Raw genomic sequence first — 13,413 nt, 5'->3', positions numbered from 1 at the left:
GTCATTTGGATATTGTTTCCTTCACTGAAACTTCCCTACGTTTATGATTTCCACAGACATAGCAAGACAAAACTTGCAAGTGTTTCTCCATTTAATGGCTAAGATAAGAAGTGTGGGGGTGAGAAGACTGAGGAAACTAAATGTTTTCAAATATCTTCATAACCTAGGTCGCAGTCACCATAGAAAAATATGAATTAGGTATTCAGGAAGAGGATTTTCCCATATATTATCCATGATTTTTTTTGACTTAATGAAATTTCCTAGTCTGAGGAGGGATTCAAAGTACATAGATTCCAAACACTTGGATTTACGTGACCCTTGGTTGTATTTATAAACACATAAGTACTTAAAAATTATTTCTCCTAGTCATCCTGTTGTCAGAGGAGAGAATCTTTTCAGTGAGAGATGAGAGATCCCAGCAGGTTTTTGAGATCATGAGATTCACTAGATCATGGGAAATTAACTCATGTCTATGTGTAAATAAAATGCCAGACATTGTGGTTTCCTCCAGTTTGATAAAACCAATAGTTGCCTTGAGCCTCTTGTTATCTATGAGTAAATGGCTAACCTAGGGCTAATAGGAGCTCAATTTTTTTCATGTATAATAGTTTGAGATACTAAAATAAGAATCACTTTTATTTCTGAAATATTTATATTGTTTCCTATATAAACTTTAAAGTTTTTATTAATGTATACATTGACATTTATAGTTTCCTAAAGAAAACAATAAAAGGCAATTCTCAATCTAACAAAATACAGTATGCAATACCATGTATATTATAAAAAATACAAATAAGCAAATATTAAAATCATCAAATGTTTGAATAATTTTTTTCAGCATAATTTTTACTGGTTGCATAATACATTTTATTGATGTTGAATCTTAATTTATATCAAGTAATATTGTGTTGATAACCTTCAGATTGCTATTGTATTAGTAAATTGTTTGACATGCAAGTTTGGAGTTTTTTTCTTTAGAACAATACTGTAAATGGTAGGTTGTTTTCTAAGTGAACTCCCTAAATTTTAATTGATAACCTGTTAGGCAGCTAAGCTTCCCTGATGGACAAATAGTACTCCAGTGTTTAAACCATAGGATCTGCTTATTGCATTACTTCCTTGGAAGTCTCTGTAATCCAGTCAGCACCTGGCATGGTGTCAGACATATTGGGTACCCAGCAAAATCTGAATGGGAGTTGGGATTCCCTCTCGGCTCAGGTTGTTCTGGCTAGAGTGTCCAAGGACAGATGGTGTTTACTTTTTTTGGACTGAGTGGGAAGAGAGTTGTGGATGGCAGGGAGGGCACATTGCATAGCAGGATTCCCTCATCATCTATATCTTTGGCAGTTCTCCATAATTCGGCTTTAGCTTTGATAAAATGAAGTTCTGGAAAGAGGCTTTATCCCTGGCAAAGTTGAGGGAGAATGGGAGAAGGCAAAGGATAGATTGAACAACAAACTTGACCTAATGGACATTTGTGTAAAAAACAAACAACGACAAAAAACTCTATCCAGGAGCAACAGAACACATATTTGTTTTTAAGTACACAGCATTTACCATGTTCTGGGCCATAAAACAAGTAAATGAAGGGCCTTTTTTGTTTTGTTTAGAACTTAAGCATATACCTACCCATATCATTCAGTCCTTTCACTGCTAGGTATTTAAGAAGAAAACCTACATCCCTACAAAGACTTTGACAGATTGATGAAAGGAATGCTCCTAGCTATTTTACTTGGAAAAGCCAAAAACTAGGAATAACCCAAATGTCCTATTAAGTTAATGGATAAATGAACTGTGGTGTATCCATATAATAGAATACAAAGTATAATAAAAAAGGAATAGATAATTAATACAATGTTGAATGAATCTCAAAATAGTTACTAAAAAAAGGGCTAAAAGCCAGACAGAAAAGATACATACTTTATGGCTCCATTTGTATAAACCTTTAGAACATATATACCAATTATAGTGGCAGAAGTCAGATCAGTGATTGCCCTGGGAATGTGGATGGTAGAACTACGGTGGCAGGAAACTTTGGGAGATGGTAGACAGGTTGATTTGATTATTGTGATGGTTGTGATGGTTTCACAGACTAAATATCTCAAAAGTTACATGTAAACAAAGTGCAGTTTCTTAACACATTTGACTTGACCCACATGGGACCTAGGAAGCATTGATCCCCTGCATAGTCAAAAATCCACATATAACTTTGGACTCCCTTAATACTTATAATAGCCTACTGTTGACTGGAAGCCTTACTGTTAACATAAATGCTTGATTAGCACATATTTTGTATCATACAATATTCTTAAAATAAAATAAGCTAAAGAAAAGTTATTAAAATCATAAGGAAGAGAAATACAGTACTGTATTGGGAAAAGCTACCTGTAAGTGGACCCATGTAATTCTAAACTGTATTTAGGGATTGATTGTTTATCAATTATAGCACAATAAAGTTATCTAAAATTATGAACAACAGTAAGGCTTTCATGATTCTGAGGCTGTTTATATCATAGTATTGGTTATACACCTGTATGTAAATGGCATGACCTTTTACTCTATGCTGCATCAATAAAAGCGCCTTGCTTATTTGTGTTTCTTTACGACTAGAATCAACTTGAAAGCATTAGGGTTCTAGAAAATCTCCCTTTTCACACTGAGTAAAATTCTTCTAGATTTATAGATGGTTAACAATTGAGCATTCAATTTTTCTTTAAGTAGCAGTATAATTTCTAATGAGGAACTCAATCGTGTATTAGCCTGGAGTAGAGAAGAGGAATAGAAAATGAGGGGGTAAAGTCAAGCTCAGAGAAACAGTAGAATGGTGGTTACCAGGGGATCAGGATAGAGGAAATGAGATGTTGGTCAAAGATTACAAATTTCCAGTTAGAAGTTGAAAAACCTAGGGGGAATCTAATGCACAACATTGTGTTTATAGGTAACAATACTGTATTATATACACTCAAAAGTCACTGAGACGGCAGTCCTGGTGGCTCAGCGGTTTAGCAATGCCTTCAGCCCAGGGTGTGATCCTGGAGACCCGGGATCGAGTCCCACGTCAGGCTTTCCGCATGGAGCCTGCTTCTCCCTCTGCCTCTCTGTCTCTCATGAATAAATAAATTTTAAAAATCTTTAAAAAAAAAAAAAAAAAAAGTCACTGAAGGTGGATCTTAAATGTTCTCACCACAAAAAATAAATGGTTAGTTATGTGACATAGTGAAGGCAGTAGCTAACACTATGGTGGTAATCATTTTGCAGTGTATAAGTAATGAATCAATATGTTGTACATCTTAGTGTTATGTGTCCATTATATTTAAAAGTTTGGGGAGGGGAGGGTGGAAATTTTGACTAAATGCACACGAAACATGCTAAAATAAGTAGAAAGAAAACATGGTGATAACTCAGTGATTTCTCCTTGCCTATTGAATGAAGACGAGATTCCTGAGCCAGTGACTTGTGATGTCGTTGGATCCTCAACTGCTTGTTCTGTCTTGGTTCCCCCTTCTCCCAGAATACACCATACTATCTCCCCCTCTTCACTGCTTTGGTTAATGCTTTTCTGTGCCTCTGAGTCTTTTCCATTTCCCTTCAACCTTTATATATTTGTAGTGAAATTCATCCTAGTATTTAAGTTCCCAATCGAATGCTAACATGTTTTCTTTGATCCTCCCAAATGGAAGTGTGTCATCTGTGTTCTGTATTTTAGTAGACCCTAATCGCATAATTGGTGTCTTAGGTCTTATGGGTATGGGTCAGTGAGGTTTTCTCTGCTATTCTGGAACTGAGCAGATGAACAGTTATGCATTTTGGCTACTGTTTTGGTGTGTTTCGGTTTATTGAACTTTTACATGTATTAAAATTAATTAACAGTGCCTGGCTGGCTTAGTAGAGCCTGTGACTCTTGATCTCAGGGTTGTAAGTCTGAGCCCCACGTTGGGTGTAGAGATTCCTTAAAAATGTTTTCTAAAAATATGCCGACGAGGGAGGCAAAGACAAAATAAGCAGGAAAAACAAATTGTTCTGATTTTATTTTTGAACCATGTTCTGTGTTCATTTGATTTAGAACAGAAAAGTGGTAGATTTACTGTTCTCATAACTTTTTTTTCTTAAGTTGATATTTTAACTGTAGACCTTCTCTTCCCTTCATTGTGTCAGAACCAGGTAATGGGGAAGGGAGAATCAATTAAATTTAAATCAGCTAGAGGTAATTCACTCTGAGTAATCCTATGGAAATATCCAGGAGTTGGTCTAATAACATCTTAACATGAGTGTACATTGGGTTACGGAAAAAAACATGAATTAGATACGGTTTGTGAAATATGTGAAGATGTGTATTTTTGAGATTACAAGTGAGAGCTGATCTCCAGATGGTACAGTCTCTTGATCACTTTTCATATTTATTTTCCAGGTCCGGACCCTATTTGTCAGTGGTCTCCCTCTGGATATCAAACCTCGGGAACTCTACCTGCTTTTCAGACCATTTAAGGTACCTTTTTCCTTTCAGAAATTATAAAAGGAGATCAAAAAATGTATGTATAAATAAGCTTCATAGGGGCCTCTTGCAGGAAGTAATGGTATGTTTGAGAAAGCATCTTATAAAATGACCTTTAAAAAAAAAAAAATTAGGGGCAGCCCCGGTGGCTCAGCGGTTTAGCGCCGCCTGCAGCCCAGGGTGTGATCCTGGAGACCATGGATCAAGTCCCACGTCAGGCTCCCTGCACGAAGCCTGCTTCTCCCTCTGCCTGTCTCTGCCTCTCTCTCTCTCCTCCCTGTGCATTCTCATGAATAAATAAATAAAATCTTTAAAAAAAAAAATTAGTTAGTAAAGGAGATTTAACAGTTTAATTCCAGTGTGCAGTCTCAGAAAAAACTGAAATTGCCTTTTGTCCTCCCCAGTGCTAAGCTAGAAAAGTCTCTTTCCTTACTAGTGGGGACATGCACCTGGCTTTGTTCCATGTAGAACAGCTTTGGGGTCCCCCCTGTTTATCATTTGCCAGTGGGAGTATTCTGAGGACAGCTCACCAAAAATACTTACCAATTACCATTATTTAGATTTCTAGTGAAATAACAAGGCCTGTTCCTACAGGGTTTCTTATTGAAGTATTATTAATATTCTTCTTTGCATATATAATAAGCATATATATTCTTCTTTGCATATGTATAATTACACTTTCATGAACTAGACTAAGAACCCAACCACCATTACTTTCTCTGTGGGAAGAATGTCCTAAATTTCAAACAAAGTAAAACAAAATTTTAAGGAGTTATGCTGGTACATAATACAATACTTAATTCAGCTGACTGTCAAGAACTGTTGAGGTAAAAATCACTTTAGAGATGGTTGATGTTGCTAGAATGGGAAACTTCATGGGAAATTGGACTAAAGCTGAAATTACCATGCTGCCAAGGATGGTTGAAGGCCAGCCTGTGGAGAATACAAGAAAGCTGGGATTTGGTAGATTGTGGGCAGGAGGTCTAGGCCCTCTGGAGAGTACCCGGAAGTCATGATAAATTAAGGGCTAGTGTCTGAGCTGGTCCCTGGAACAGGATAACAGCAATGCCTGGCCAAGGGCACCCTTAGGATTAGGTGGCAGACCATCTTGATGACTAAAGATTCATCCTGTTGAAGCAGTACCCCAGCCACAGAGGCAAGACCAGTTGAGGGACAGGAACTAGCTTTTCAGGCAGAGGGAGAGAAAGCGGTGACAGCTGAAAACAGCTGGGTAGGAGGAAGAAAGAAGGTTGAAGGGGCAGCCAGTTAAAAGCCAACAGAGACAGGAGTCTAGCTTATGTGCCAGGAAGGCACCATGTAATAATAGACCTACCTCTGTTCTAACAGCCATACCCTTACAGTAACAATGATGACAGTACAGAGGGAAACAGAAGGGTTAGACATGAGGTCAGCTGAGAGGAAGTGGGAAAGAAAGAAGATGTTGTGGGGGCGTGTCAGCCTCCTAGAATTTCCTGAGTATCTGCTGCAGGGTTGCCATTTGTACTGTCTGTCCCTTTCATAGGATGAGGAATTTATAAGCAAATTGATCTTACTGATGGACAAAATACTGTGATGTTTCTGTATGTATATAGAGAGATTTAGCCAGCAAGCCCCTCATGAATTATCCCATTTAATTCTCAGAACCCTTTGAAGTCAGTTGGCCTCCATTTTTCAAATGAGAAAAAAAGAAACTTGGAGCAACTGAATAAATTTTGCTCAAGTTCAAGCATAATAAATGGCAAGGCTAGGGTTCAAACCCAAGCAATCTGACTTTGTCATCTGTGTTCTGAACTAGACTGTGATACTACTTTTCTGTTTGTGACTCGAGAACACAGTATATTACTACCATTGGTGGTGTACTTGAGTGAAATATCCATTTGTCCTTTGCCTCTGAGGCCATCAGGATGTTTAAACCTCCAGGTTTTTCAGAGGGAAAGAGCGCACACCTTGAAAAAGAAAGAGACAGGGCTGTGAATCATGACCTTTCTGGCCAGAAGAGCTCAAGGCCTTTGAGGTAAAATGTTTACAGTAGCTAATTGGTAACATAGTTCTCTGCTGGGAAAATATGAGGATGAATCAATCCCAGCATCCTGCCTAGAAATCTCAACACTAGAGTCAGGACCCTGGTACATTCCTAACCACCCTCTTTAATTAAAGTCCCCGGAGGCTGACCCTAGTCTGCAAATCTGTCTTAGCACTGATATGTGCAGTGGTCAATCATGTCAAGTAGTGTTTTTAGTGTTTTTTCCCCTTGTGTCATCCATCAATGCAAGCCACCAGCCATTGATTATTTTCAGAAATAAACACATTTTATTATCCTGAGGAACCAGGAGGGGTCAAAGGAGGGAGTGAAAAGGGAGGGTTTCTATCCTCCTTAAGGATGAGCTGGAGTAAGAACCCAACAAGGAATTCTTTTATGTTTCCATTAGAGTAAACATGAAAACTGCTTTAATAAGTAAGCAAAATAACTCAATAGAATCTAGCATCAATACCTGGATAACTTTGCCTGGCGATTTTGAGGTTTTTGAGTAATAAGTTCTACGTAGTACATTCTTAATGATTTAATGTTATTTTATAGCAAGTACATGACTAAGTCATTACACACTTATCTATCTTATTAATAAGTTTACTCCATTCTCCTAGTTCTGTAAAAATGAAAAAGATCTGTTAAGAAGAACCCATTTTCCTACCATTTACAAATAAGGAAAATAAAGCTAGATATATATATATATATAAATTTCAAGGTATGATTTGTTTTAGGCCTTAAGTAAGGAAGCATAGGTGCATATGTGCATGCGTGTATAAAATTTGCTTTCTCGGTTATGGCATTTGTAAGAAGAGTTAGTAGTCCTAACAGACCCATTTTTACTTAAGATACTATTACAATTGCTTTTTTTTCCTAGTAATTGTTTTTTGTTCTAAATTTGGTTCTTAATTTTCAGGGCTACGAGGGTTCTCTTATAAAGCTCACATCTAAGCAGGTAAGAACCTCAAACTTGAATATAAATGATCACTTCCATAATAAATTTGAATTGACTTTCTTCAAGAATGTTACTGGGTCTCAGCATTCTCTTTTTAAATTCTCATTAGGATTTGATTTTTGTTGATTTAAAATTGTGAGGTTGGATAGGAATTATCACAGGAAAATGATTCATAATTCTATTGTGTCCAGCCAGGATGTCTGAGACTGTCCCTGAGGAAGGCAAACAGCAAACGTAGTGCATCCAATAGGATTATATTGGGATTGCTCTGTATATTCAACAGAAATTATCTAACCCCCTTCCTGATTCTTCCTTTTTTTTTTTTTTTTTTTTAAAGTAAGGTTAAACAGACAAACTTTCACAATCAATGTAAGTATCTGTTGCTGAAGAATCATGCTGTGTTTCAAACTTCTAATAACCATAGGCCAAGTGCCAAGTCTAGAGTGGAGCACAAAATGTGCAGAATGGAGAGTGGTAATCCATGACCCTGATAGTTTCTACAAGTTTCTTGAAGTTTTTTGGCTGTATGCTTCCTTCCCGCCCGCGCCACCCTACCCCCCCCCCCCCCCCCCAATGCTGAATATCTAGCATGCTCACATCTCAGTTACTTTTCATCTCTCAGTAAGGTGTTCTCTGATTCATCAGGAGTAAGCTAGGTTGCAAGCATCTTTCTGGATTAAAAGATGGAGTCCAAAGGGATTATCACCTCTCTCTGTTTAGAACAATTTGGTTTACATACCTAGTTAAACACAGGACTTTTTAAAGGTATCCTTTGGGAGTTGAGATGGAAATGTTCATTTTATAATTTTGATCATGCAGTGAGAGTACAGGGCTTTTATCATTGTGTCATTGTATTCCTTGCACTTACAGTGTACCAAAAGGTGATTCGGTTCTCTTTCCATTTTAAAAGATGAAGAAACTGAGGTACAGTGAATTTGATTTAGGAAAGTAGAGCCTCTCGACCCAAGTTTTCCTCTATTCTCTTGTTCACTGCTGCTCACCTTCCAACCCCTTCTAGATTTTTTTTTTTTTTTATGATTCTCTAAATCCCCAGCTGTGCCCTTGAAGAACCACCCTCACAATCCCTTTTGATTCATGTTAGAAATTTGGCTAAGCCACTGCGTCATGATTCTTTTAAACTGGCTTTCTTATTTCTACCCATTGCCTGTGGTCATTTCTTTATCTTAGCTCTTCAGTTTGACATCACCTTTGATCCAGAAAAATAGATCTCTCCTGATTGGTTTTTTTTCTTCATATTTTTTTCTTTCCTCAGCCCGTAGGTTTTGTCAGTTTTGACAGTCGTTCAGAAGCAGAAGCTGCAAAGAATGCTTTGAATGTAAGTAGTGATATAATCATTCATGTTTCCTTGTGAGGTGGTGGGAGGCAATAGAACCTTTTTGGACCGGAAATCATATGGAGGGAATATGACTGCTCATTCTCATAGGGATTCATCAATTTGCCATCTAAAGAGATTTTTCCTTGAATTACGGTCAGATGTGCAAACTACTGAATACTGCTTTGGTCTTCTCCAGCTTTTACTGTAATGTTCAAAATAACTAACAATGTCTTATTCTAATTCAGCCTATTCACCACCCATGGTAATGTGAAGCTTAGTTTGGCCATCATTATACTCTCAAAGGCTAAGTCTAACCCAAGACTAGATCAAAATTTGGCTTTCCTTCTCTCATGAGTCTTCCATTTAGGTATGTGGGTTTGTTTGGGTTATTTATTTAAGGTTATAGTTTTCATTCTCCTTGTTTTCCCCAAAGACATTCTGCATTGTGCCTATAATAAATAGTTCTCAACTCTCATTGAGTGTAGATCAATGTATTTGGTTTGTAGGCAACTTGTCTGCCATATGTTGCCAGCTTCATTTTAGAAGATATTTTCCCTTTTTAGTATATTGAAAATGAAAAGCAAAATAATTTAAGGAGAACCAAGACTGAGAGAAGGCGAAGGGAAGCAGAATTTGAGCTCCAGATATTGAGGGCTGACCTGAGGTGAAGGGTCTTAGTGAAAAGTTGGGCTCCATCTTGCTCCAGGCAGTCAGCCTAAGTGGCTATGAATAAGGATTGATGAAAGTGGCCAAAAGGGTTTAGGGTACTTCCCAAAAGGCAAGGGGCCACTTGACTGGTTGCAATCTGAGTGTCATGGTGTAGGCCTTTGTGTTGCTATGGAACCGATAGGTACCCCTCCTGGCTGCTCCTTTGAGCCGCTGCTAAGGCTGACCATGCTACGGAGGGCTATAGGAGAGACCTGGTATCCTGGAGACTTGGAGGCCCAAAGGAAAGGGCCTCTCCAGAGGGGTCTGTTTATTCAGCATAATGGTGTAATTGTGACACAATCTTGAAAGGTTTTTGGTTTAGAGGGGAGAAAAAAAAAGTACACACTCTCAGAAGAAATGATTTGCTTGTTACGGTTGGTTTTTCATGAATATCTTTGGAATCCTGGAGCTTGAAAGAGCTCAGGATTTTCCTAGATTTGGATAAATAGCCTTCTGGTTAGAAAAACTACTTTTCTTACTCTTTCTCTTCCATGGAACAGAATATAAATCATTTATTTGTGTACCAGTTGTATACTCTGAAGCACAGTTATAATTGAATATTTTGATATAAAAATTTTGATTTTTTTTTTTTTAATCATTACACAGATCTAGCCAGAATTTTCTCAGTGTAACCAAATTTTAAACTATCAATAAAACTAGGATTCAGGGGCACCTGGGTGGCTCATTTAGCTAAGCGTCTGCCTTCAGTTTAGGTCATGATCCCAGGCCCTATGTCCAGCTCCCTGTGCAGCAGGATGTCCGCTTCTGCCTGTACCCCCTCTCCTTGCTTGTGTGCTATCTCTCTCTCTCTTTTCTCTCTCTCTCTCTCTAATAAAATCTTAAAACAAAACAAAAAACTCCCTAGGATTCTATTCAGATAGTGGTTTTCTTTCATCCATACTAGATAGCAGGTTTCTAACTGCAGAACTATTCTGGGTTTTTCAGAGTTATGTTAGGTGAAGTTTTCACCATGTTCTTTTTTCATTGTTCTTCTAAAGGAAGTAGCAGCAATTGAAACTTGTTTACAGAATGGGCTCTCCCTGGCCTGCCTTGACTGTCTGAAAAACACTAGGCTTTTATAGCGACTTCTCTCAGCCGATGAAGTCAACTTTCCCTATGGGCTAGGGTTTGTGTTGGTTTTATAGAAGTTTGTTTTTAAACTGTTTATTTTTTTAAGTTTTATTTATTTATGATAGTCACAGAGAGAGAAAGAGAGGCAGAGACATAGGCAGAGGGAGAAGCAGGCTCCATGCACCGGGAGCCCGACGTGGGATTCGATCCCGGGTCTCCAGGATCGCGCCCTGGGCCAAAGGCAGGCGCCAAACCGCTGCGCCACCCAGGGATCCCTTTAAACTGTTTAAATGGTCAAGTCCTAAACTGTGTTTCCTTGCTTCAGTAAGCAAGATATAGCAAACAATTTCCATTTTTCTTGGTGCCCAAGGGATTTATATCAGTACCAATGATCAGATTTTGAGCCCACAGTACCATAACATTAGAGGTGTTTATGTCCATCTCTATGCCGGTTAGCCCCAGATCGTTGTTTTCGTGTCCTGACATCTGGTATCTGGTTTTAGGTTCAGCTCTTCTTTTTCACTAGCAGTGAGCTTTCCTTTAGCAGCATCCCCTTCCTTAATCATTATTGTTCTTTGTTGCTCATGTACTAATAACTTGGGAAGAACTCCAGGTGAAACCATTCAAATTCTGTTCTAGTCTGTGGACTTAAGGGTAACTCTTAATATTTATCCGTGAATTATTGAAACTGAGCTTCTGCTCAGAGGCTGACCCATGGTTGTAGGGCATTTGTTGGCTCATGGTTGATTTCTTGCTTGACATTTTTAACTTTAATATATAAGATATTACAGGTCTTTGTACCTTATTAGAAACCATGCTATTAAAATTCTGGGAACAGAGAGCTGGAAAGTTTGGATGGCTCAGGAAGCATGGGTTTAAAGCTACAACTAAGAAGTAAGCCTTTTGCATTTTTTTGCATGCCTATTTTGTACAATGTCTCGCTATTTGCTTGGTCCATGGAATGTTGCTGCATTTTTCCTGGTGGCAGTGACAGATACTTAATTCATATTGTCCAAGACAAATGGCCATGCATGATAAAGTTTGGTGTATGTAACAATGGAGCAGAGTTTCTTTTCTCTCTAGAGAAAATGGGCCTGTTCAGGATAATGTACTTAAACATGAAGCTGACACATTTTCTCTATGACCCAACATACTAAGTAAGCTCTTTTCAGGGTCATATTTTTTAATTGGTGAATTGAAAACATACGATGCTCATAGCCATTACAAAATTTGCTCCTCAATATCATTTTTCCAGGCTGCTTTTATATTTATTTATTTATCTATTTATTTATTTATTTATTTTTAAAAAGATTTTATTTATTCATGAGAGACACACACAAAGAGAGGCAGAGACACAGGCAGAGGGAGAAGCAGGCCCCATGCAGGGAGCCCGACGTGGGACCCGATCCCCGGTCTCTAGGATCCTGCCCTGGGCTGAAGGCAGTGCCAAACTGCTGAGCCACTCGGGCTGCCCTCCAGGGTTCTTTTAAAAGCTTTTCCTCACATTCCTTTGGGAAAAATTTCCATGTTGTAATGTTTTGTTTTATTCTGCTATTGAGAAACTAAAGCCTCAATCCAGTAAGTCCCTCTGTATAGAATAGTTGACATGTTATGTTATAACCACTTCTCCATGCTGCTTTTTGTTATTTCTCTGTCTTGGGTTACTGGTTCAGTTATTAGTATTAATAATTAGTCTCTTCCTAAATTACTGCTTTTTGTTTGTTTGTTTTCCATTTTTGTATTATGCTTCAGTCTATTTGATAATTTTATGGAAAAACCTGCTCAGATTGAATTAAGTGGTAACATTGAACTTTTATCACGAGGTTACTTAAATCTTCTAAAGTAAATACAGTATATTTTGTTTTTTCAGCAAAACCTCCCAAATTAAAAATAGCCCCAACCAGACTTCCCTTCAGGTTATCTATGGTCCCATTAATCCACATGATTAGAAACCTCATTCATTCTTTAACCTGACAACAAAATATCTGGCCTATCCTTCACCCTTCATACACATTTGTAATTTCCATACTGGCAGTTTTCTATTTTCCATGCTAACAGAAGGGGGTGTTCATTATGCAAAGAATCCAATTTTTAGGATTTGTTTATAATTTTGGAATGTAAATCAAATATGATGAGTGATAATGAGAGTTAGCCTGGTTTAGTAAAAATTTGTGGAAATTTTCAAAAGAGACAAAGGAAATAGAGTAGATATAAGGGTAAAGACCCTGAGTAGAAGTAAGAATAAACCACCCTTGGCTTCCTACCAACAGTGAAGACCCTAATATTGCTACTGTTGCCTAGCTGAAATCTTGTAATAAATAAGAGTGATTTGTAGTTAACTCTTCAAATTAACAGGCTTGTCATGGTCCTTGTTTGTGTAAGTTTCCATTGTAGGCATTGTCTTACCTTGGCATTTGGGAATCACTCATCTAAAGTCCAGTTGACCCTTGAATGTTGCAGGGGGGCTAACTACTCCCTGAAGTGAGGGGGGTGGTGGATTCCAGTCAAAATACATAAAACTTTTAATTCCCCCTGAACTTAATAGCCTGCTGTTGACCAGAAGCTAGTCAATTAATGCATATTTAACTCCTTATATATGTTGTATATTGTATTTTTACAATAAAGTAAGCTAGAGAAAAAAATGTTAAAAATCTTGAGAAAATACATTTACAGTACTGCATTTATTTAAAAAATCTTTATGGACAGCATTGTTCAGATCCATGTTCAAGCATCAGCTGTACTTTGAAAGGTTATGTATGATCTCTGGAGTGAGTATATGTGCCGTTTTGTTTGCGATCCTTCTTCCCCTAATTTTAAATAGTTGT

The 13,413-nt window shown here is 37.8% G+C and overlaps 1 protein-coding gene across 22 annotated transcripts in view; it reads left to right on the top strand.

Moving 5' to 3' along the window:
• RBPMS (RNA binding protein, mRNA processing factor) overlaps nucleotides 1–13,413 on the top strand; it is a 173,209-nt gene that overhangs the window by 71,098 nt on the left and 88,698 nt on the right. For 19 of the 22 annotated variants that reach the window (XM_038560204.1, XM_038560187.1, XM_038560184.1 and 16 more), the window contains 3 exons: nucleotides 4,409–4,486; nucleotides 7,435–7,473; nucleotides 8,747–8,809. In XM_038560204.1, the coding sequence (XP_038416132.1) occupies nucleotides 4,409–4,486; nucleotides 7,435–7,473; nucleotides 8,747–8,809 (180 nt within the window). Of the gene's footprint in view, nucleotides 1–4,408; nucleotides 4,487–7,434; nucleotides 7,474–7,822; nucleotides 7,843–8,343; nucleotides 8,398–8,746; nucleotides 8,810–13,413 lie in introns of those variants that run through there. The other 3 variants (XM_038560201.1, XM_038560191.1, XM_038560205.1) reach the window with 3 other exon arrangements.

This window comes from Canis lupus, chromosome 16 (genome assembly GCF_011100685.1).
Source record: "Canis lupus familiaris isolate Mischka breed German Shepherd chromosome 16, alternate assembly UU_Cfam_GSD_1.0, whole genome shotgun sequence".
Classification (NCBI taxonomy): domain Eukaryota; kingdom Metazoa; phylum Chordata; class Mammalia; order Carnivora; family Canidae; genus Canis; species Canis lupus.
The sequence above is the reverse complement of the archived record's forward strand: the minus strand, read 5'-3'. Positions and strand labels throughout refer to the sequence as shown.